At 45.7% G+C, this 26231-nt stretch overlaps 1 protein-coding gene across 2 annotated transcripts; it reads right to left on the bottom strand.

The window, feature by feature from the left end:
- On the bottom strand, nt 1-26231 carry midn (midnolin). Of its 2 annotated transcripts, XM_034216242.1 has the most exons (8): nt 25895-26231; nt 24052-24280; nt 22310-22397; nt 22073-22135; nt 12813-13337; nt 11334-11538; nt 10777-11100; nt 1-3559 (listed from the first exon to the last, which is right to left on the bottom strand). In XM_034216242.1, exons 2-8 carry the CDS (start codon nt 24270-24272, stop codon nt 3297-3299), a joined length of 1689 nt encoding a protein of 562 aa, XP_034072133.1. In that variant the 5' UTR covers nt 24273-24280; nt 25895-26231; the 3' UTR covers nt 1-3296. The 2 variants fall into 2 exon arrangements, with proteins under 2 accessions (XP_034072133.1, XP_034072132.1); XM_034216241.1 differs by lacking the exon at nt 25895-26231 and having other exon boundaries at nt 24052-24846.

Raw genomic sequence — 26231 nt, 5'->3', positions numbered from 1 at the left:
TTTTGTTTTTTATTTATTTATTACCTAAAAAAAGAAAATGTTCTATCACAAGTCACACTGAAATGTATTGCTTAAGAAAAAAAAATATATTCATATATTTTTTCATTTAAATTTTTTTTTCATTTTTCATCTTTTTTTTTTCTTTTTTCCGGAAACACGTTTTGTTTCCATTATATTCCACCAAAAAAACAAACGTTTTTTTTGGACACATGCATCAGCTGCTGCTATGTCCCGACAACCTTCTCCCCAGCTTTTTTAAAAAATGCACAAAGAAATACATAATTCACAGTTACCATTTTGGTTTCATAAATTAATACAGTCACACATGTGCTACACCGGTCTAGAGCTAGAACATTGTAAATTGTATTCTTGAATCCTGTTATTTTCAATAGTTGGCTACAAGAAAGAACAGGCAACTCAAATGACGTGATCAAAATTCCACCAACATACTGTTTTTTATCCTCTGTATGCTTTTGTCATCTTTTTTGTTTTGTTTCATCTTTTTGAGTTTCACACATAAGTGAGGCACACACAGACTATATTTCATACATATACAAAACAAACTTAAATACAATTTGGGAGGGGCAAGGGATAAATTGTCCTTTTAATAATGTTGTATCCTAGGAAACAGGAAGTGCATGTAGTCTGGAGTCCTCAGAGGACTTTTCTTATTCAGGGTTGTTTCCTGCCATCTAAGTACTGTGGTGTAAACTTCCTCAGTTAACATAAGTTAAACAGATTTGTAGCCTTTTGCAGCTTGTTGGTGGGAGGACTGAGTATAGAGGGATGTGAGGTTAGGACAACAGAGACCAACAAGCATGGCAACACAATGAAGAAATGGGATGAAGGCCATGTTTGAGGAACAACACCAACTTTTGAATCGTTTTTGTTTCACTCAAACAAGCTTTACCCCTTACATCTACAACTCTCATGGCTGTGAATACTACAGTCCTGTGTACCAACCAATGAAAACAAGCTTAAATCTGACACTGACACAGCAAGGGCAACATTTTAAGGCACAGAAGCCTTGACATAATAGAGACTCCACCAGCTAAAAGCACTAAACAACAGATGCCCAGTGTCCTCAGTGACAAAAATGGCGCCTTGACGACAACAAGTCCGACAATGATGCACACAGAAAGTTTAAAAAGAAAAAACATTCCCGCCCCATTGTCCCCAAGTGTCTCATTTTTTTAGTGAAAGGTAAGGCCACTTAAAAAAAAGATGAGGTTCACCAAAAAGGTAATCTCTCACTGCAATCTGTGGGAGTGCAATTGTTGTAGGATGGTCCATCGATCAGACACAGACAGACAAAGAGACAGACCGGATGTTTCTCTGGGGTTTTGACGGACAGTACTGAGAATCCGCTGGTCTGTTAGTTCCCTGCCAGAGAACGTCCACATGAGCCTCGGTTGGCGTTCAGTTTGGGAGGAGGGGAGGTGGCAAGAAAGTTTGTCTGGGTCCTTGAGAGTCATGGGGGGTAAAACCAGCGCTCAGGGAGTGGGGAAAGAGTCAGCTGCTCTTTGCTCGTCATCATCATCATCTTCATTGTCTCACAACAGGAATGTTCAGTGCTGAGCAAGATGCGAGTCCACACTTAACTTCATCTGTTTTGGTTTTGCGTTTGTAATACTTAAGCAGGACACTGTTGTTCTAACATTGAAAAATTGAAAATTACAAAAACCTAACCAACAAAAGCAGCATTGTTTATTTTTCTTCACAATTTCATGCATGTTGTTAACCTTCATTCCCACAGCACCAGTATTTTTTTCTTCCATCAATAGAAAAAAGATCAGTGTAATTCACACTGCATGCAAATAAAAGTCACTTTTTCCTTTTTTTCATCTGAAGTCCTAATGTGTAGCAGCAAAATTGTGAAAGGCCTAACCTGATATGTTAACAGATGAACTGGTGGAGGCACTAGATCATGATGCTGGATACAGAGCCCACTTCTTTCCCCTCTTTTGCCAATAAAAAGATATTATGAGGACTTGTGGTACAGCAACAGAATTTGATGTTTCGGGATTTAAATTAGTGACCTATGCATTCACCGCAGCTGATCTTTGATTTTGAGAAACTATGGGGAGGACAACTTGGACAAAAACATAGGGTATTCTAAATCAATTTACACTAAAGTCACACGTACACACACACCCTCATAAACCTTTGCCAATTGTCACATTTATGTACACAAACAGTTACAAACCATCAACAAGTCCATTCAGGTCTGTAAGACACAAAGTGGGCTGGATGAAATGTATCTTTCAGTATAATTTGTTCTAAGTAGACGACTATAATTTGTGAATGAGCTAATGAATGATTAAATTGATGTATTTGTTGGCAATTCAACAACTTGACTAAAGCCACAAAGGGCTGCTGTTTTTTGAAAACAGCAGATAGGAGAAATAAAAAATAGATTTTTTTTCCATATACATTTTAAAGATTTTTAAATCCTCTAAAGCACTTTCTGTTAATATTAATGTATTTAGTTTACTCATTAATCATTCCTATCGATACCCTATGTCACTGAGGTTGATATCAATACTTCCATATTCATTTCTTTTATCGATTTCAGGCCCCATCTCCGCCTCCTTGCACACTTTGACCAGCTGTTATAAATCAAGAAAATGTGCAAATCAACAACTACTTGGAACTGTTATATGAAAACCTGAATGCTTTGTGAACAATGCTACATATTTTTTGTTTATAAAATATAATAATATGTTTCAAAATGAAAAATAAAAGAAGGTTTAACCACCCCATAACAGGTAAAAAGTAGACTGGTTGGTGAGTTTTGAGATCAATAAGAATGCCCGTTGGAACAATCCATAGTTTGGCAGTTCTGCCATGGAGGAAACACTGAGGCCTCCGGTGCTCCTGTTAGTTAGTCCAGTGTGGATCTCTTCATTGCTGTCCAGAGTGCGCTTCAAAAACAAAACGTAGAAACAAAAATCTGAAAAATACCCCCACCTAAAACCACCACCACCCACTGAATTCTGCTATGCTCAAGTACAGATATGGTCTGTAATCACACCTTAAAAAGTCTTGTACATTGTTAAGTCTGGTAGTTGCCTGTCCAAATCCACGAATCAAAAGAAAGTTCTCTTGTGGTTTTCACAAGGTCAACCGTGAAGGACCGGATGGGATTAAAGTACGCTTTATATTTCATCTGACGCCAGCTTTCCGCACAGTTCTGTGGCACCTCCTGCCAATCCAATCCATCAAAATATATCTCTAAGTAAATCCCAAGCAATGCTTTGCGAATCTTTTCCACAGCGTGTGGGATCAGACGCTTTTCAGGCCATGACGAACTCAGTCTTCAAGTCGGCTTTTACGTCGGGCTTCCACACAGAGTCGTCAAAGTCCAGGTCCATGGAGCCCTCGCTGGAGATGCTGCTGTTGCTGTTGCTGCGTCCCGCCTTCCGGTTGGGCAGCCACTGATACGGCGCGCGCTGGTCCCGTCTGGCCTTCCTGCGCAGGTGCTTCTGCTGCATCAACAGCTGCAGGCGCTCCACCTTGCAGCGAGTTGCGCGATTCTCAGTCTGACGAATACGGTCACCTGGACAAAGGAAGGGGAAAGATTGTCAGTCAGGTATTTCTATTTGCATGTACACTGAGCATAATTAACAAAAAAAAGGTTTTAAGGACATTTATATGTGCTTCAGTGTGTGTGTTCCTAGCAGGCAGCAGATAAAGCAACACATCCTTGACATTCCCTTGGCTCTGATACACACCATGTGCACAATGTAGAATTTCGTGCCTAACCTCCCCCACTGAGCATCATTAGCCCCCTCAGTGCCATTTCATCCCCTTATCGCTGAGTGGGAAGACCTTCAGACACAGAATCTCCTTGAGAACCAATAGCAGGGCGAAAACATGCAAACACAAGCCGGAGAGGACAAATACGAATAGCTGCCTATCATATCTGCGCACATAATTGTAGATGACATGCCTCAGTGACTGGATGTGCTGCTAAGTGCATTTCTAGCTGTTGATGTGCCTATAGGAGAATCAGGTCTCAAGGGAGACGCCTCGCATTGCACTGCGAATGCTTTCCTACAGTGGGCGAGTCAAGCCTAATTCCATTTATACTTATATTCGGGGGCTCGGAAGGAAGGAAAAGGCAACCACAATCTATTAGTCAGCACCATTAGTATCTGTCTGGGAATTAAATAATTAAATAATGCGCAAAAATGTCAATAAACCGAGGCACAGCTACCATCTCTGCCTCTGCTGCACACCAGAACACACACAAACACACACACTGACACTCAAATCCTCATTGGAGCACATGATGTATTCACACAAAAAATATACACAATGTATAGACTCCTGCATATATAGATAACACACACACACACACACACACACACACACACACACACACACACACACACACACACACACACACACACACACACACACACACACACACACACACACACACACACACACACACACACACACACACACACCACACACACACACACACACACACACACACACACACACACACACACACACACACACACACACACACACACACACACACTCACAGGTGCACGCAGGCACAAACACAGCAACAGCAGCAACAGCCGCAGTAGCTTTTAACGTGGATCGATGGCAAATTAAAAAGACCTATTGATTAAACCTTAGCTCTAGTGCAGCCATCCATCTCGGGCCCAGGACAACGCTATTGGCTTTCAATAGAAAATGCAAGCGAATGGAAATTGTAAGCGGAGAGAGAGACGGGGAGAGATTGGGTTTTTTCTGCTATTTTCTTTTCTTTATTATAGCTGTAGCTTCCCACTCTCAGCTCATTGACGCAACACCCCGTTCATTCTCTCTTTTTACCCCCACTCCTTTCACCCCGCACCCCCCTTTCTCCTCCTCCGCCCTCCCCCAGCTCTTGCCCCATGTCTCCCCAGAGACAGCTAGGTGGGGCAGTGTGAAGAACGGGAAGCAGGAGGCGAGAGGAGAGAGGGGGGGGGGAGTTGGGGGTCGGGCCGGCGATGTGGGCTAAGGAATTCCTCCCTCAGGGGCGAGGGGGATAGAAAGAAAAAAAAAAAGGATGGAGGGCAAAGGATTAACCGTAGGTGGCAGTTTTCCGAATCGATTGTGCCCTCCTCTGCTCTTCCCCCCCATCGGAATGAATTCCGGACTCTGTGTGGGCTTAATTTACCGCTTTCCCTCATTTGCTTATCGAGCAGTGCAGAGCCTTTTTTTCCAGCAATAAATATTCACCAGTGTCTAGCAGTGCATACTAAAGAACCAAACTGCCATCAAGCAGCCTTGATGCTGCTTTTTGAGAGAAGAGAGGAAGTGAAGAGTGACACAGAGTTGACAGAAAATAATACTTCTTCACATTACACTCACTACACACAGACCGGGTTTTTCCACTTCCTGCCAATGTGTTCTGACCTGATACAAACGTATGTGTGTGCATCCAGATGTCTTGTTCGTTGTGTGTGAGGGCAGCCTGTCATCTCTTGAGAACAGGGGATGTACCAAAAGGGGGGGTGGGTTCTCCTACTTTAGAGCCATTGTTCCACTGCCTCAGCTCCATGTGACATCCACACACGCTGCCACAAGGCTTTGTTCCCCCTCCGGTCCTCCTTCTTCCCCTTATTCCCCTGCTCTCTCCAGCTACAAGCCAAACCGCCCCTCAGCTGTGTCGAAATATGGCAATGCACAATGAAATGGCACAAAGCCAAAACATGCCTACGTACAAAATCTGTTTGTCTGGTACAGTTTGCCTTCACACTGTCTCAGTTTGTCTCTTTATCTCACCAGGGTAGTCCACTCAATTATGATCTTGCACACACCATTAAGGGAACTTCTTTTTTGAGAATGTGGAGCTACACTAAACTTGGTGTGTTTGTGTGTGTGTGTGTGTGTGTGTGTGTGTGTGTGTGTGTGTGTGTGTGTGTGTGTGTGTGTGTGTGTGTGTGTGTGTGTGTGTGTGGTCATTCATCAGCGTCACTTCCGAAGCCCTGGGCGGCTGGGCCGGACACAGCTGGCCACAAGGATCTCCAGACTATGTTTATGACGGTAGGACTATTATTAGGGCTGGCCAAGAAGGACAGACTATACACACACAACACACACACAAAGGCTGGCCCAAAGTGGATGCAGAGACTACATTTTGATGTAAGTGCAATAACCTTGGAGGACCCAGAGAGAGTAAGAGACAGGGAATGAGAGGAGGAAATCCATGTCCGATAAACAACCCAGATGTTTTCCAGGAAACACTCAGTGGAAGAAATCAAACAGCAGACAGGTCAAGGGCACAGAGAGGAAAGAGCAGTCTACCCATTTCCTCCTCTCCTTTTAACCACTCCCCTTAATGTCAATCACACCAAATCTCCATCCTGAACTCTCTTCTGTGAAGACTTTGACACAGCGCCTGTAAATACTCTGATCGCTGCAGAGAAAGCCAAAGAAAAACAGAGAGAGAGGGAGAAAAAAGGGGTGATCTATGAATAATCGATGCGTCAGTCAGTTTTCCTTGCCTTTGAGCCCGACCCAGCAACACAGCAAGGACTGAGATAGGGAGCACAGGGTAGGGGGGGAGGAGTGGGTGTGTGTAGGAGAAGCAGAGGATGGAGCTAGATAGAAAGGGAGGAGCACTGCAGTGTGCAGGACGCACAGGGAGATTAAAGGAGCTTCTCCTTTTATTGATTGTATAAAGATTGGCCTTCATTTGCAGTTGTCTTAGTGTTGTTGTTTGTTTGTTTGCCTTGATAAGTCTTGTGATCTTGCAGAGAGAACATTGTGTTTGCTCAGCATCCAGGGAACCGGGGGAGAGAGGGAGGTGTGGACAGAGGGGAAGAGGTAGTGAAAGGGAGAGAGGAAGAACAGGACAGAAAATCACAATGCCGCAAAGTCAGCCTTTGTTTCCTCCAATGTTGCCAAGTCTCCATTTGATGGTTTATTGATATGGGCAAAACTAATATTGTGGTCATTATCAGTATTATCTACATATTGGTACGTGACAATATCGACAGTTACATTCACTGGAGAACATCTGTGGTCCAGAGGTGAAGGGGTTTAGTAAGTAGTAGTTCCACAGTGCATGATCTAAATGCATGAGTTGGGTAAAGACAGAAACTGATGGATCTTAAACCATCAAATCATGGCGGTTCAATGCAAACAGGTAAACAACTCTATTGCCCCTTTCACACCAACGCGGTTCGCCTTCTAGCTCCGTGCTGGTGATCTTCTGGTTCGGAATCGGTTTTTCTTTTCAGACCCCGCTTTGTTCACACGCCCAGAGCCCGACTGGTGCTGCCACGGCTGCGTCATGACGTCACCGTTGACGTCGCTGATTTTCTCCCCAACGGCGTCGGGTCGATGATCGTGTTGTTTTGAATCATACGAAGCCAGATTAAATTAAATAACTACTTCTCAACCCTTATACTTTTCTCCAGAGTGCCGTGGTTCATTGTTTATTAATGTGTTTCAGCGTCATTTACCGACCGCTGCAGCGCTGCCCGCTGTTTGGCATCACAACGCTGTTATTAAAGTTTCTCTGGTATAAAATGGGTGATGTTAGCATAGCAACGGAAGCTAATTACTATCTTGACTACTTGTTGCTATCCTATAGTGGCATAGGCTAAACCGTTTTCTACGCCGGCTCATTTTACCGGCGTATTTTTCATTATGATTCTACTTGTGATAGTCGGACATGAAAACCTGTGCAGCCCATGTATTGATTCCATCTGATCTGCTATAATACAACACAAAACGTCTCCCTGCTCTCCACAATGATCAATGACAGCGAACAGATGGTCAAAGTAAGGCACAAATACACAGAATCAAACTAAGCCTGGTTAGTGTTGCCTGACTTTATAAAGTGTGTTTTTTGTAAACAAGTGTGTTGCGTTCTAGTCACTTTGGTCAGCGCTACTGCTTGTTACAACTTTCATTTGCCGTACTCGCCATAAACTGTTATTGCTCAGGTTGAGCATTATGAACATTTTGACAGCCAGCGAAAGGGCATTGACAGCCCTGCAGGGACAAAAGCTCTTCAATGACTTTTAGACTTAATTTGCATTCCCTCTCTCTCCCTCTCCTTGTCGACAAGGAAAGGGCACCTGATGTGCTTTGCTGGCTTTGCTAGATAGCTCTGTGCTGCGCTGTGTCGCCGGGGTGTTCACGGAGCTACCCGTGCACGTGGGTGTGTCGTGGCAAACCCCAGTGTGGAGAACTCAGGAAGCAGGACAAGATTTCATATACAGGACTCAATGAGGCCGTAGGATCTTTCTTGGCGTCTCCCTCGTTCTCCCATCTCCCTCGGCTTTCCCCATCCCCGCCGGCAGAAGCTAACATGACCTGACAAATCTAAAGAGGACAGGAAGGGATGTGGAAGGGGGTGCCGGAGAAGCTTTCAGAGCTAACTTTGCCCCTGCGTTGCCCCTCTCTGCGTTGAACTAAGGCAGCTGCAGTGGGAGTGGGACTAAAAGCCAGCCCTATAATCCAATAGCCCTCCCCATCTCTGACCCACAATGGCTCAGCCTGGTGCCCTGTATGCAGCCCCTGCACAATGGGTTTGGCTGAGCAGGGGGCTGAAGGGCCAGAGGGGGGTGCCGGGGAGGTCCACCCTACTCAGTAAAGGAATTTAGCTAACAATCAGCCTGCCAGGCCACGCTAAAGCCCTGCTGTTCAAATCCAACTCGAGACTTCGGCTGACAAATCCCCTAACTCAGCAAAGCCATGAAACCAAGCAAGTAGACTTTAACCAGGAATTTGTCGGCCAGTGTGTGCGTGAGTACGTTCAAGCTTTTTATTTACGCTTGTCTTCTCCCCCTTGCACATGAACTTGCAGCGGAAAGGGTAAAGGCTCTCAGGAGACGGCCTAGCTATGTGACATTTTCGAGAGGCCGTTTCAACCCGAGTTCGACTGCACACACACACACACACATATTTAGGCATGTGAGAAGCGTGGGTTCTTCCTATAGCTCAATGAAGACAGGTTTCTGTGAAGCAGAGTTAAGCCGCGGTGTTAAGTCCAGTAAGTCCTCCATCAGGTGTCGGCTGATAAGAGCAGGACACCATGTGGACGGGATAGGCAAGCAGCCTCTGTCCACGCAAACACAACGACACACTCTTTGTCTCAGTGAGCTTGAGTGTGTTTGGTTGAACGGGTTACTCATTCACTTTCTGGAAGTGAACACTGTGGGCAGGAAGTTGGACGTAGGCAGTTAAGTCGGAAAAAGGACATTAGAGAGGCTATTACTTCAGCCATTCTTTCTTTCTTTTTACTGCCCTTGGTTAATCAGTGGGCCGTCGGTAGTCTGATGGACAGGATATAAACACCCATATGATTAATGGAGGCTTAGTGTTGTGGTTTTAGACTCTTCCACGTCCTCCTCTCCCTGCCCTCAGCCTCACAAAGCAAATTATTTTCAGAGCTGCATTTCAGAATGAAATCTGTCTATTAAAAGGCCAAATGAACACAGACATTGTATTGATGCACAACACAGACATGGAAAGAGAGGGAGGAAGACACAGAGAGATGGATTTTTCAGACAAGGCTGTTTTTGGACAGCAAATGGGGGAAACAGCGGCGTGGGCTGCTGAGTGGAGATGAAGAGAGATGACATGAGTGGGAGAAGAGGGGAAGAGCGGGGGGGGGCAGTGAAGGAAAGGTCTTCCCTGAGTTAGCTAAATAAGCATGTGTTATTCCAACTGTTCACTGAACACTTGTAAGGGAACCCAGGGTGACGCACAGGAATACACGACATTCCCGGTCTATCTGTATTCAGCTGAAACTAAAACACTCCACTGTTTGCATCTGAAGGTCACGACACCAGGGACAACGCTCGATCATGACAATAGAAATGTATGTGCTTGCTTTAAGAAACAAAAGAAAACATTAAACATTAATCCCTGTACTGCAGGACCCCTCCCTACCAGACGATTCAACAACATTTACTAGCAGCTCACCAAAGGCTAGCTCGATTTCCTTGACAGGAGATAAGGAGGCGGCAGAGGACAATGCTGTTTCTCTCAGCACAGCCAGGCTAACCTTACAACAGTGACTGAATCTTATCAGCTCTGGACATCTGTCTGACACTCCACATCCTGTGTCTCTGCAAGGAAAGGAGGTTTTAAAACACTAAAACCCATTCCCTAAATGGTATCATGTGCACTACAGCACCTGCCCAGCCCTTGGGCACGGGTATGTCTGGGTTTGTCTGGCCCCAGCCCGTACATGTCCCAGCGGCAAACCTGCTTTAAAAAAGGCAGGTAAAATCACCAAAAGCCTAATCTAAATCTAAACATAGCCCAGCCCAGGCTTGAAGGGGTAAACCTACTCCGCTTCCTGACAAGTGAAGCCTGACTGAACAGGTTTGGAGAAGCTTGTGTTGCATTACTAAGGATGCAACACAAGCTCTTTCCCCCTCTGCTACAAAACCCAGGAGAGATATATGTATGACTGTTTTTGTTCTTTAATCTGACTGTTCTTGCTTTGTCAGTATTTTAAACAAGGAGGATAAAATAATCCCAACAGAAATGATAGCTAAACCATGTGAGCGATGGGAATAGAGACAGAAAGTATGACGATTATTCTTCACTAGGGTACAATTGAAAGAGAAAAACTCAGTAAAATGACAAATTCTAGATTAAAGTCATTTCACACACACACAGGAACAACTGCAGGACCATCTGCCTCAAGGGATGCACAATCATTCCATGTGTGTGTGAGTGTGTTTCTGTTGAGTTTCTGACATGTTTGCATGAGCAGTGGGAGTGTGGTGTGGAGTCACTCACCAGGGGGTTTGCACATGCGGATCTGGCTCTGGCACTGCACCAGCGGATGAAGAGTAGCAGGAGGGCTGATGGGGATGCTGGCGGGCACAGAGGTAGCTTTGGCAGAGAGGCCCGTCATGCCAGCAACCTGGGGGGAAGGAGGCGGCGAGGGGGAGGGTGTGGTGGGCGAACCACACCCGGTCTGGTAGCGGAGCTGGGTGAGGGAGGGGGGCATGCCCTGGTAGTGGCGCGTGGCGCTCAGGAGGTCGTTGAGGATCTGCAGGATGGTACCAATATCTCGTCTGGGACGCCCAGTGCTGTCCTGGCAGTTAGGGTGCAAAGTGCCTGAGAGAGGGAGGAAGATAAATGAAAAGTGTTACAAGAGATTCGTTTTTCATTTTAAAAAAACCTAAAAGTTGAAGATTTTAAGGCAAGAAACCCGGAGGAGAATGACAGAGGAGAATGTGTTTTTGTGAAGCATGCAGGTTTAATAAAAGAGGCTTTCAGCTGGATCTCACTGTGCGCAGGGTTTTTGGATAAACCAGCAATACATCTAAATGGCAGCTCAGTATCCTCACCTGAAAAGGTCCCTGAGAAGACTCCGGGAGCATGGTTGACAAAGCTCTCAATGATGGCACCCGGTTTACGGGAGCGTGTTGAGGGACTGCTGCCGCTGCCGCTGCCGCTGGGGCTGTTGGGAGTGTTTGCGATGTTGGGGCTGTTTGGGCTGTTTGGGATGTTGGGACTGTTGGGACTGTTGGAGCTTTTGGGGCTGCAGTTAGCCTGGAAGAAAAAAATATGAATAGCATAAAGTGGGGCTCAGAGCATAGAGAAGCAGTGTAAAAAGAACACATTTGTACAGTCACATCCTGTACTTTACATAAGCAGTTCATCAAATGACATTCATGCCTAACCTGTGAGCTGTTTCTGCTGACTTATAAAAACGTATAGGATATAAGCTCTGTCCTGAGGAGACCTTCATGGGTTAGTGACCTTTACATTAGGATGTACACTATTTGCACAATGTTAGTAGCCTATGCTGTGCTGGTTAATATAGGAAACCACGGAAAGCAAGAAACCTGAGCTTTCGACATAGATAGCCCTAAAAAAAAGTGAGTATATCTTGTTACCTCAAACCTGAGAAAGAACAAAATAATATGTGTATGAGAGTCTCTGTTTGTGTGTGTTACACATGTGAAAGCCTAATGAGGAATATCCATTTCCGTTTTTCTCCCTAATAAACTGGCCTGTGTTTCTGTTTTTCTTGTTGTGAACCATCTCTCCCACAAAGTCCACTGACATCTGGTTCTTATTTGCTTTCCATAGGCTGGAGCTCGGGGGAGGTGGAGAAAGTATAAACAGCAAATTTGGTTGTTGGAGACGGGTAAGTAAGTGTGTTTGTTCGAGCGTCTGGCTAGCTGTTCTTGGAGTTATTGAAAGTTAAACAAAGGGTTTCAAAGGTTAATGATCAATGGCTGACAACACTGAGGTCAATGATGATTAGTCTTCCCATAAAAAAAATCGACTATGATCGTTAAATCTGCCTCTGTTTGAATCTCTGTCTCTCAAGCTGTTCCTCTTCCCCCCTTTTCCTGTACATCTCATAGGGTCATAGGGATGCTGTGCCCGTCCTAGTGTGTGTGTGTGTGTGTGTGTGTGTGTGTGTGTGTGTGTGTGTGTGTGTGTGTGTGTGTGTGTGTGTGTGTGTGTGTGTGTGCAGACTGCACTCCAGTGATGACTAAGTGCACTGTGGTTTGGACCCACACACACACACCACGCGCAAACCTTTTCCAGACCCGAGTAAACCACGGGTTCACCTTCATGAGATCCCACTAATCTAATCAATTAAATGGAGGATGATTTAGTTGTGTGCATGGCCCTCGGGTCAAATAGCCATAACCCACCTCCTCCATTGTTCATTCATGAGAGGGCTAAGTGCCTTTGATGACATCAGCTGTGTCAGAGTTAAGCTTTCCAACCACCTTATTTGTAGAATAGTATATTATTGTGAGATTTTGCATGCTTGGAAGTTGACTGACAATGTTTTTGGAACTTACTTCAGGGCAGAGGATCGGGGCTACAGGGCTGGCCTGGCCCACGTCAGGGCTGGTTTGGCTTGAGGAAGGCTGTTGGTAGTGGTGGTGGTGACTATGGTGATGGGCTGGAGAGCGGAAATGCCCTCCAGGGATGTTTGACGGACGAGGGGAGTGAGCTTGAGGGGGGGGAGTAGGGGGGCTACAGTGAGTGGAGGAGACCGACTGGTGGTACATGGGCGGGATGGGCTGGTTGTGTGTGGAGGGCAGCGGGAAGGATGGGGAGACTGGGGAAGAGGGGGGAGGCTGGGCCAAGTGGGGGCTGGGATGTGGATGATGCTGGTGGGAGTGGGGGTGGGGAACACGAGGCTGCCCAGTGGGCTGTCCCATCGTGGCGGTGTCGGCGTTGCTCCGGGTGATGACGTGTCTGTGCTGGAGCTGGGGGCCGCCGGACTGCTGCGCCGCCAACTGGAGCTGCACGAACATCATGTGATCACCGACACGCAGCGCCAGAGTGAGGGGGGAGCGGCCGGACAGGAAGTCACTGACCTGCAGGTAGACAAAAGAGAATTTGAGTTAAGTTCATGCGCTTTTACAGGAAAGGTCACCAACACAGCATTGCCAAGTGCCAAAAAATTACATTTCAAAACATTCATGCTTAATTGGCGCAATGGTATTGCAAATTCAGTCTGCATCCAGATTGTGTACTTAAAGCCAAAGCATATTGACTTCATCTTTTATAAATGAACAATCCGCGCCATGGTTGGCAGTTAAAATGCACACAACAGTGCTTTGAGCTCCCCCTCTCACAGAGACACCGACACACCACATTAGCCTATAATGAAATCAATCACTATTCTGTAACACTGGCCTATTTACATCTGTGGGGAGCAGTGGATGAGGAGACCTATTGGAAAACACACAAATAGCACCCACTCTCGCTTGCCTCCCACTGCCCCTCAGTCCCTTCTTAGTCAGCAGTGTCATTCAACTCGGAGACAGAGGCCACCCTTCTGTCTGGCCCGGGGCCTGAAAAATCAGTCCCACGTCCAGGAAATACACCCCGCCTGCCTCTCGAACATAGAATAGCCGATTGTCCGCGGCGGATCTGGAAGGGCTGCCCATTTCTGGAGCTCTGGCAACAACTAATAAGAGCCAAGTGTGGAGGCCTTTGCTGTCCCACCCGTGGCCCGGATGGACACACAAACACACACACAGGATAGCAGAGTTGTCACGACTTGGCCGGAGGATTCACACCAAACAAACAACAAAAGTTCTCTTGTCCCCCTGACGCATGCCTGTGGCTCTGTTGCTGTGCATTGCTACTCTCTGCTTAAGCCTGTGCATGTGTAAGAGTGTTTATTCTCTTATGAGAGTCATACGGGGGTCAGAAAGCTTCTTTGGGTCTTGAAGACTCAGCATGACATCCCAGGTCTCCCCAAATAGAAGCAAACTGAAACAACCAGAGTGGCAAATACAAAGTGACGCCTCTGTCCAAAAAGATTTCAACAACCCATAGTGCCTTTCAGTCCCCAGAGACTCACGAGGGAGGGGGAAACAGGAAGACCGGAGCAGCAGTGCAAAGCTACACAAGGGGGTAAGAGAGCACAAAGAGGACGGGAGATGGAGAGAAGGAATAATGACAAAGCTGAGAAAACAAGTAAAAGAGACACACATACAAAGACGTCAAACAAGAGCAGAGGTCTCACTCCCCCTAGACCCTGCAGCCTTTGGAGTGTGCTTGTGAGAGGCTGGCCTGTAGTTAACCCTGTGAATCACCAGGCTCTGCCCTCCATCACTTCTCTCCATTTTCTTCTGCTTATTTATTTCTCTATCGACCGCTGCCTCTCTGTTGCCAGGGTGACCTTTGCACGTTGGTATTGACATGGTGTGGAAGAGAAGATCGAGGGAGAGGAGAGGCAGGTGATAGGACGAGGGGGGTTGGGGTGATCTGATGGCTGCTTTTCAACATGTAAATAATCAAAAGCTAAAGAGGCCGGGATCAGCATAAAGGATGCTGCAGGATAAACAGGAACTCAGTGTTAAGTCAGCCACTAATGGCCTGTTGATGGTCCAGTCCACACCCATTATCACCCTGTATTGGTAAGACAATAAACTCAGCAGAACGGGACAGGAAGTGAGGAGGAGAACAAGGGCAGGGTGCTACCTGAGACGGCTCTAAGAAACTCTGTGCACAAAGACTAAGACAAGATGTATGGTTGTGTCTGTTTGAGGTCTCGGGGGAGGACGACCCCCAAAAGTGGGTGTGGGGGAGAGAAAGAAAGAGAAAAGGGAGGGGGTGGTAGGGATGCTGACTGTGTCTGTGACTGACAGCTGTCAAATAATGAGTCGGCAGTTTGCAAATCCGAAACACACACACAAACGAACATGGTTACAAAGTCAGAGGCCCTGAGGGAGACCTTCAAGCCAGTGTTTAGTTAAAAGGAGGGAGAAATACTGCGGGGGCACCCCTGGGAAGTGAGTGTATATTTGTCTATGGTTCTGTTTCTACAATCTGACTGTGTCAACGTCCAGTTCACACCTGGCATCAGAGTCTGCTTTATGTTACTGCCTCCAATTGGATTTCACCTTCATGCTAACTTTTGATTTTAACAGTGAAGAAACTGTTTGGGCACTTTTACAATTTGTTATTTTGAGTTGGCTTATAAACACTGTGTAGGAGTATTTTCTCCTACACAGGGTGGACATATTTGTGTTCACCCTGTGGAGATATGTTGAATCCTGCGGAGAATTCTTCATTTTTCCTATGAAGCAATCATCTAAGATACCATTTAATGTCAAGTCTGAACAGGGCCTTTGCTTCATCCCTCTGTTCCTGTGTGTGTGTGTGAGAGAGAAAGTGAGAGAAGAAGGCCGACAGTGAGTGACAGCAGGAGAAACAGAGAGGAGGCTTGATTATTCTTATAATGACTGGTGTGGATTATTCAAAACCACCAAGATAAAATGAATGTACTCCTACTGAGTTCCCAACACCACATGGCAGCCTGCGAGAGAAGCAGGCTTTCTTATGGCCGTCTGTGCTGGTTTGTGTTTGAGACAGAAGACAGAGAAGGAGGAGAGGGCCCCACTTTTGTTGTGTTAAGGCAGACAGAGAGAAACCAGCCATTCATTGTTCTCTTTCTGACACAGCAGAGGCTATGCAAAGAGAAGAGGAGCTCATGCCTGAAGGACAAGGTGTGTTTGGCTGAAAACAGACATTTCATAGACACTGCCATGACAAAGTGACATGCAGGTGTTGATAAAGAGCTGTTCCACTTAATTACTTCTCTCACAACTGACCCCAGAGCAGGCGCCATCAACCATTTTGTTTTAGTTGTTTAGCAGAAGGCTTTGCTTGCTATGCAGTGATGGGGGAGAATATGATAAGGGAGGGGGGGGAGATAGAGGAGGAAAAAAAAGGGGGTGCATGGCCTGAGTGAGGAAGGGAGAAAGGATGGTGAGGGGGGGATGGGGGTGATGGGGGTAGGGTGTCAGAGTGGTGGTGGGTGATGAAATATTCAGTGAGAGTGTGCCTCTGGCTCCTTCCCTCTTTTTTTCTTTCGACATCTCTGGCTGACAGTTTTATTTATTGGGGTCCCTGTGGTTCAAGGAACTCATTTGCAGTCGTTCTTCCTTTGCACACTAAGCGAACTAAGGGAGGGAGATAAGGAGTGAGGGAGGAAGAGAGAGGCTGAGGGAGGGGGAGAGGGAAAGATAGAGCGCTGGCAGCACTGAGCTGACATTCATGAACAACTGAGCCGCTTTGTGCCAGAGAAAAGAGGATAGAGGATGGGGGGCGGGACAGGAGGGTGGAGAGAGAGAGGGAAGCCGTGAGAGGGAGGGATGCCAATCTGGTTCCAACACAGCAGCTCACCTGTCCAACCGCCAGGTGAAGAGCCGCTTCAAAAGCCTGCTTATTAACCCGCCTATCGACCTATATGTTTTGAATGCACCAGGATACTATTGATAAGTCTCTGTGCGGACACAAACCGGCTAAAGATGCAATAACAGCTTCTCAAAAGGGAGAAGGGGAGAAAATCAATCACTTGCATCATGCCCCAAATCCTAAACGCAGCCGTGGGGGCTCTTCAAAGGCCCTATTAGAAAGATAGGGGTCTGTAATACTGCTTGATATCAAAACAGCAAGCGAGGACCAGCTGGTCATCGTTGAATTTGATCGTCTGATTGAAGAGAGAGAGATGAGAATGGCAAAGTCCACGATGATCAGGTTTCATGCTCAAGCCACTCCTCACTCCTCCTGCTGCTGCTGTGCCAACAAGTGACCAGCTACACATTCACATGCTCATTCAAGCTTCTCAGCTCACAGCCCTGATGCATTAGCTCCAATTTAAAGCAAGCAACAGCAAAGAAATCCTCGTTTTCACTTGTTTGCCTGCTCTCACTCCACTGAATGCCTTTAATAACTTCCAATGAATACAATGTATATGCAGAAGAGGAAATGGGTGAGGAAAGAATGGCCACTATGTCGTTCCTCAGTATGTTTTTCTATGACTTATTGGATCGACCTGGGTATTCTGACCCCTGCCTCTCAGTTACACCAGCAGCATATGTCTAAATGACTTCATTAGCCTTGGTGGTGGCTCTCAGATGTGACATTCCCGGCCTTCGTCCTCCCACACAGTCGCCCCAGTAGTCACGATGCCGGCAACTTGAATCTCAAAAGCTCAGCATCGCCAGGGAATGGAAGGAAATGACTGTCACGACTCAAATATGGAGAAATAATACTCCCTTGGCCGCTGAACGAGCAAACACACAGACATTAAAAATAGACGTTGCCACACACGCACAGACATCTACACAATAGGACAATTAAATCCTCTGTAAAATCCATCTATCCCTTGATTGCCTGACAACACACCTTGATTCCCTCCACCCAGCCCAGCAGCCCCCTCCCACAGTGCGTTTAAGCATCACAAAGGGGATTACACAGGTGCAAAAACACTTCGTGATCTGCTTATTAATGCAATTTTCAAGGCCAGGATTTACATGAAGAGGGAGTGAATAGACCTTTAGTTCAGCATTGTCTTGTATTCCATACACGGGTTGATTTACACATCCAGCAACAAATTAATTTCTGTAGCTTTCATTTAGGTAACAAAAAAACAAATTACCATTCCAAAGAGCAAAGACTCCCTCTCTCTTATACGGCATGCATATAAAAAGCCTTCATTTCAACAGCGCTGGGAAGGAGGAGGGAGCTGCATGCTTAAAAGGGGGAAGCTCCGCTCATATTGACCGACATACTGACTCAAGTCATTTTTCAATTCCTTGCACTCCTAAATCCTCAATACAATTACTCTCCAATGGTTTCCAGTAGTGTCAATCCTGCTGATTAACTAGCATATAGATAAAGGTGGTCTACAGGGTGCAGTGCTGGAAAAAGAAACATATTGACCATCTGCATTGAGCCGTTTCACACAGTCACGTGCGTGCACACAGACATGCACAGGTACGCAGTTGATTACACACACACACACACACACACACACACACACACACACACACACACACACCACACACACACACACACACACACACACACACACACACACACACACACACACACACACACACACACACACACACACACACACACACACACACACACACACACACACACACACACACACACACACACACACACCACACACACACACACACACACACACACACACACACACACACACACACACACACACACACACACACACACACACACACACACACACACACACACACCATTTCTAGTGATAAGCCAAATGTTGATTTCCTTTCTTCCATTAGATTCTCGCCTTTCAACTGTGGGTTATCCAAGCACATGAGCTCATCCTCCCCATTGGCTCCAACCTACAGAACTTGCATACATGCATCGACTCGACATGTTACAGAATAACTTGTGCAAAGCTCTCCCTTTCTTTTCCCTCCTGAGGGAGACTGAGTGTGAGGAAATGAGGTGAGGGTGACTCCTCACAGATTGTAAGTTCCTACTTTTTTTCCCATCTGCCCGCTTCCAGACACAATGACAAAACGGTGCCATATTGTTGCTTGTCGTACCTAGATGAAGAATAGGAGGAGGGGAGTGGATGAGGATAGGAGGTGCTTGTCGGCGGGAGGAAGAAAAGTAGAGCAGATACATAACGGCGTATTCCGCGGGGACATATGGGATGGCAACACACAGCCTCCTCCCAAAGCAATCTGTGTTAGTGTTCAAGGCAGAATTTGTCAATCTGCAGCCCGCTGAGCCTCGCTCCGGCTTGAGATTGATTTTGAAAACCTGTATGCACCACTGTAGCTGCACTCAATTGGGTATAGCTGACGCCCATGGATGTATGAAGGATAAAAGGGGTTTGTGGGGGAAAAACAAACCTAAAGGGTGACCCTCAATCATTGTTGTGTGTTTGAGGGTTTGTCAGCTGGGCAGGTTTGGTGCTCATGCTTTAAGACAGGAACAAAGAGGTGGCTGCATGGGGGAAGGGTAACGGGGGGATGGTAAGGGTGATGCCTTCCTGCCTGGTTGGCTTTTATACTAACATCAATGTGCATCAATGAGCAAATAGTCCCTGTGTGCTAAGAGGGACGCATAATCCTTTTTCTTTCTGTCAAATACAGAGATCAATAGATGGAGAGCTGATGTCACTGTCTACACGGCCAGAAAATCATGAATATTGCTTTCATTTCGTTTTCACTGCTTGTCTTCTGCATATACATTCATTTTACTACCGGGATCATACATTTTCTCATTCTCTGAACTCAATCCTCAATCCTCTTAAATATATCCTTTCAATTCTGGCGTGTGTTGTCCGTCCGTCTGTGCATCACTGTACATGTAAGCTGAACACACAGCCTCTATTTAGCAGACAGAATGAGATGAGAGTAGTGCAGGCAACTGTATTTTGATGGGTTGCAAGGAGGCAGTGGCTTAATACAGCTTAGATGTCATGCAAAAAGTGTAGTGAGATGACAGGAGGAATTGTCCTTGCTGAAGAAGTCAGCCATCACGGTCAAATAGAAGCAGCTAGCCGGACTTGCAGACCACAGCACATTTAAATCATAGGGCCCTAGGAGAGCTGTTAAGCAGAAACAAGAGAGGGAGAAGGAGGAAAAGGGGGGGACGTAGCGAAGGAAAAAGAATCCCATTTCGTTAATTGCCGGGGCTCCATTTCCATAAAAAAATGTCTATCTTACTTGCTCCACAAAAGTCTGAAACAGCCCTGCAAGCTGTCATGTTCTGCTTGGTTGGTTGGCTAGCTAGCTGCTAGCTGTGAATCCTGATAAAGGATCAGGCAGAAGGCGATCTGCTCAGCCCTGTCTTACTTGAATACACACACACACACACACACACACACACACACACTTCCTGGCAAAAACACCCGATCTGGAAGTGAGACCTCACACATGAAGAAAATGAAGGTGGGTGGAGGGGGTGAGGGGTTCATGCCCGCTTCTTCCAAGTACTGCCTCAACCACCCAACATCTCCCACAGGCTATTTTTGGGTGTATGGGCATATCAGTTGTCATGTCAGACACTTTTAAGAGCTAAGTGCATTGATTGATTTTTGATAGCCCCAGAGTTAGGGGGGGGGGAGAGGAAATGAAGGAAAGCTTTTGTATTCCCATTTTCTAATCTTACTCAGATCCTTAATCTCTCTGCGATCTATATCAGTCCATTCCGCTTCATGAATTATAAAAAGGAATCAATTTCTCTGGATAAAAAACACACTAAAGCAGCTTTGTGCCTTTTTTTAACCTTTACCCTGCTTTCCGCCTTGCCCTGCCCTTCATTCTCTCCATCCCCACTGCAGCATTACAATTAATATCCCATACATTTGATTGCAACAGTAATGCACTGTCAGAAATTCATAGGAAATAGCAAGAATGTGACTCATGATGAATCACACCGTAATAGGAAGAACACAGGAAGAAAGGCAAAGTGAGAAATACCCTCTGCCTCTGGTGAAAATGACGTTCACTTGTGGCTGCCCAGCAAAGATGTACTAAATGGTGGCCAAGGCTTGATTCCAGCCCACTACCACTCTGACACACACACACACACACACGTTCACTTAGACACACCTACACACATGCAATCATCTGCTGTCAGTGCTACGAGGCGCATGCTGAGTTCACACACACACACACACAACAAGGCCAGGATTTCCTCCAGAAAATGATCAGCAGGGAATGAAGCCATACCAAACCACACTATCTCCTATCAGCCCACTTCCTCTGATACAAAATGCAACTTAATATATAGTACAATTCCTTGGACAAATGCATCATTCATTTCACAATCTTGTCCTGTTTTGACATCAGTTGTCAGCGCATCACTGGTGCACTTACGTACATCTCAGTGTTGCCCAACGCTACAAAAGGAAGTGGTGTGAGTCAGTCAGTCAGCTGCAGAGTGTTTCATACGTCACACTGTTGCCTATGTGCATTCAGCCTTATCGCCTCACTCACGCTCTCTCTGCGGCCAGCACTGAGTACTCTCTGCCTTTTCTCTTTACTCTCACTATTGATCATTTCTGTGAGTCATGCCAAACTGACTCAAATGCATACTGTATTTCAGCAGAGCCGTTTCACTGTAAATAGAGAGAGCAGGCCCCACTCAGGCTATATGTGAAAACTGGGCTTCCAGGAACCCTGTGCTAATACTGAGAGAAGGCTGTCATCTGATGATCCAACACTATGTTTATGAGTGAGTGTGACTACACTCAATCTCAATGCAGCCACAGCAAACTTCCTGGAAACTTGCCTCTGCGTGTGTGTGAGAATGTGTGTTAGAGCATGAAATACAGGAGGAGTGGAGAGAGATTACAGATAAAGGTATGAACAGAGAGCTGCAAGTGAGTGTTGTGTGCTGGTCCTCTCAGCAGCTTACAAATAAGCCTTTCTTGTGTGGTGTCCGCCCCGGCTTCCTGCAGCGGCGTGCACACACATACACACACGCTATCACAGATGTTACTAGGATACAAGGGGTGTTGCTGCTTATTATATCCTAACAGCTCACACTGGATGTCTAGCTTGGCTTGGCTTGTTTAAGAGGCTGAGATTAGACAAGCAAAGAGGCTTGTGCTTGTGCAGCCTGCTCATCTCGTCTCTTCCTCTCAGTCCCTGTGTTGTTCTGGACTTAACCAAAGCTACAAACTCCCATATCCCATGCAAACACACAAGGCTTAAAAGCTCTCTCTAGATTGCAACCATGGTAGGATACTAAATGTTCAACATTATTGCAGTATCAACACATAGAAACATTCTCTTACCTGAGTTTCAGTTAGACTCTCCAGGGCTTGCATTACGGACTGTTCGGGTCTTGATGCTTGAGACTGCAGAGAGAGGAAAATAATTTACAATTAATTAAAAAATCAATCAATTATAATGAACCAAATATGAGAAGACATACATGTAAAGTAATAAATATGCAAAACTGTTCCTTTACTGTATTTGTTATTGATATGAGGAGTGCAAACTAAATAAAATCACAGCCAGGTGAGCCTTACCATTAATCCTGCTTCAACGGTTGGTACAAGTGTTAACTTGCTCCCATCAGAGATACCTAGATCCTGGAGTTTGCCTGAACTTAGTCGCCTGCAGGGTTAGAGAGAGCATGATAATTAGATGGGCTGACAATATATTCTCTCTTCAGACACACAAATAGCCTTCAGACAGGGGGGCAGACAGAATCCAAAACTAGTTTGGAAAAGAGCCGTGGGTAAAAAGCTCCATGAAAGAGAAGTATTGATTGGGCTGTCATATTTCAATTTCGAGTATAGTGGAGCTTGACAACCTCTCGCAGTGCATATCTGGCCCCACTGCCACTTGCCTAAGTGGAGGTAAGTATTTTTATTTTGCCATTTTGAGTTGTACAAATGAGGAGCAGAAACTATGAAACCAGAATCCTTTAAGAGTTATGAGAAAAGATAAACAGCACAACATGCAGCTATTATTGACATTGCAAGTCTATTGTTCTTTATTGACTGTATTATGATGGCTTTCTCTGTGATTTTGAAGAAATCTGATACGTAATACATTCCCAGGGCTTCACTATTTAATATTGGTGCAGAGAAGGAATGTGTGCTCCACAATGGAGGAAATAGTATTTTCTTGTAGGTCACGAAGCACCAACACCACACACACGTCTGACTGACTGCCTCGATTAGTTTAGTGAAGGTTTTATAGGACAGCCTGCTGTACATGCATGACCCAAATCTCACCCCATGCAACTGAACAAAGACCCTCAGCAAAGATGTGCTGTAACTCTACAGTTTGGGGAACAGGGGGGGGTTGAAAAGGGGGTTTCAGGTTTTAAAGGATGATGTGATTTATTGGGTGATTACAATGGGTGGGAGGGGAAGGGGTCTGAAAAGCAATGCCGACTGTTTGCATGTACTAAAGCCTACCTCTTTTTTCTTGCATAACACCACCTGCACTGTTCTCATCTCATTTAACCTGAGCATGGTTAATTTGGGAACCGCCTAATACTGTAGGTTTTGGTACATTCTGAATGATAAAGGGTTTGCCTCAGCATGCAGTGCCTTCCTGTGCTATTATCAGCAGCCCATACCTCTCAGAAAGAAAGAAGGAGTTTCTGCTTCCAAAGCTACCAGCTATTACCATGTAACACTTACATTTACACCCAAGAACAGGATACACCCACCTCCCATTGTACAGTAACAAGTCAACTGTAAACAATACATTGTACTGCATATACCTGTGCTGCAGCAGAGTAAATAAATTACAGACTAGCAAGTCACTTCGCTCATTAATGTTTAACATGTTTGATTCCCTCAGCATTAGTAATTCAGTCAGGCTTCAGTATTTATAATGAAGGAGGCATGAATCAATGCAAGTCTGCAGATTGCCTCGTCGATACTGTTCCAGTGACCGGTGCGTCCCGTATGCGTAATTCCAATACTGTGCGTCCCGATGGTCAGTGGTTTTCCTTGAATGTATTGATGACCAAAAGCAGCCAAGGTTGTCTCTGAGGCCCCCAGGAGCTCGGCCACGCATACATCCGAAGTATAGATTAAAGCATATCACTGCAGGCCCGGGGGGTGTACGCACCTAAACTCGGTTTACGCGCATTGTAAACTGCGGATAACAATGTGGCTCATGATGTCAGCGTTTACTACCGCTACACACTCGGGACACAAGTGTAAATGTTAAGACTATTAAGAACCATGCATAAAAAGGGTACAATTTTTAGAGTAAAGACATTCTATTATATGTCCGGTTTACTCACGTTTCTTTGTGCAGCAGAGCGAGTCTCTCTCTTGGTACTTTGAGTCTTTGCGACAGCCTCCTCTTCAGTCCATCCACGGTCTCCTCCTGGGGCAGGGACAGTTCGAAGCGTGTGCCGGTGGTGGAGTGGATGTACAGATTCATGGAGGGCTCAGTCGGGACGGCCTCGCAGGACGAAGCCCCGCGGCTGGTGCAGCTCCGGGCGCTGGGGTGCTGGTCCATCCGATAACCTGTAGTCAGGGAGGGGGAGACAAGACGAGCAGAGCCGGGTATGAAGCGGGTGAGGAGGAGAAGGGTGACGCAGATCCTCCGCTCCGACTACCGTCCCTTGTTCTGTTCGCAAATCAAAGGCAGCATTCAGGGAGCTTTCTCTCTTTCTTTCTTTCACTCGCTCTCCAAGAGTCACAATAAAACCCGGTCCGTATCTCTCTCGTCGGTATCATGAGAATATTCCCAAAGGAAAGTCTACTACATATGCTTTTCTCTTTGTTTGATCGTTTTCTTTGTTGCAAGCAAAAGTCTTATATGCTACATAGATGTGTAAATGCCAGGCAGAAACGCAAGTATGTTGTCAGCAAAAACACGCCACGGTTACCTTTAAAACTAAAACTAAGAGGACTAGTAAAAAATAATATAAATCCCTCGCGGTGTTTTGTCTGCTTTTACAAGCTTTGTATGAGAAAACAAACGGTCCGTGTTCTGCAAAGCCTCATATGGTTAGTTGTGAGAGGCTGTTCGCTGCGCACTCCTACCCACCGCAGCTCCAGTGAAATATCGACAATGAACAGTCACAAAGTATCCCACTTCCACCATCGATAAAATACGCAGACAGACCAGCCAATCACAGCAGAGCTAGTTCAGGACGCTGCGAATTTCAGCCAATAGAGAGACGAGATTCACACCCACGTGGAGGGCAGGCGAGTTTATGCCATTCATAATAAATTACAGGATAGAACGAACTAAATATGAGACCATACCACGGTAGCATATCGCAACACTATTGAAGTGATACGTACATGCAAATTAAACATTGGACAGAGTTTTCCCTACAGAAAGTAGAGTGCCATTAGGCTACATATGCCAGTAACTGTTTCAAAAAGTACATGTAAAGGCTAATGTCCAAATATGAAACATGACATGATTATTCTGCATGTTTCAACATACCATACACACTTGCCACCAGCTCATGTCTTCCATTTTGATATGGCCAGATGACAAAACTGAGCAAAGAAACCAACACTTGCACACAAAGAGGGACAAATAGGACCATGCAGGTATTTAGTTCACCTACACGCATTCATCCAAAACAAGTAGGGGCTTTAACATAACAAAGAAAATACTCGGTCGCCACCCAGTGGTCAAGGAATTAACTTTACCAATCAAAACTTACAAGTGATTCATACTTTAGACTTTTTACAATGGTAGAGTTTTGCAAGACCTGCTATAAATATGAATTTACGTTGGGTTGCTCTTGGCTCAATCATAAAGAGTAATTGTGAAACTCTTAGCATGGCTGTCACTATAATTTATCAGGTTTCTAATTTGCTTCGAAAAAGACAACAGCAGCAACGACTTGCTGTCAGGTACTAATTATAATGTACAATAACAGTGACATTCTTGTGTCGTCGATACTGGCCTTATTACGTTAATCATGTCCACAGCATTTACATGGAAGGTGGCTCATCCAATCACTTGACAACATGCTTTTATCGATCCGCGATTGACTGCTTCTCTCAAATCAATTTCTCAACCCACCAACACAATGGGCTACAGCCTGCGTCAAACTTGTCGACATTACAGATGACATGCATAAAATGAAAGACTTCACATTGAAGTGTACTCACCAACTATCTTGGCGAAAACTTTAAAGCTTCGCGTTACAGTGTGTTGTGTTCCAGTATGTTCCCCCAGCTTTGGAATGTAAAATAAACCCAAACAGAGGTAACACTCCAAACTCCTGAATATCCACAAGGTTTTCCTCAGTAATTCTCCGGTAGGCTCTTCAGTGTGCCTCGTTGTACGCGGCGGACCGGGAGACTTCGGACCAATAGAGGTTGCAGTAATGTCCTGAGATGCCTCGGAGTGTAGCTAGTACACCGGCGTCTTCCTTGGTAATGAGCACAGTCGGGAAGGTGAGACACTTCTTAGCACACACTTGTCGGATAGGGGTGGAGAGAAGTG

This window comes from Gymnodraco acuticeps, unplaced genomic scaffold (assembly GCF_902827175.1).
Source record: "Gymnodraco acuticeps unplaced genomic scaffold, fGymAcu1.1, whole genome shotgun sequence".
Taxonomy (NCBI): Eukaryota; Metazoa; Chordata; class Actinopteri; order Perciformes; family Bathydraconidae; genus Gymnodraco; species Gymnodraco acuticeps.
The sequence above is the reverse complement of the archived record's forward strand: the minus strand, read 5'-3'. Positions and strand labels throughout refer to the sequence as shown.

Coding starts and splice junctions, on each gene's coding strand:
- midn (XM_034216242.1), bottom strand. CDS start 24,272: ATGGACCAGCACCCCAGCGCCCGGAGCTGCACCAGCCGCGGGGCTTCG. Junction 11,539..12,812: donor CCCCGATCCTCTGCCCTGAA/GTAAGTTCCAAA, acceptor TTTTTCTTCCAG/GCTAACTGCAGCCCCAAAAG. Junction 3,560..10,776: donor CCGCATGTGCAAACCCCCTG/GTGAGTGACTCC, acceptor TCCTTTGTCCAG/GTGACCGTATTCGTCAGACT.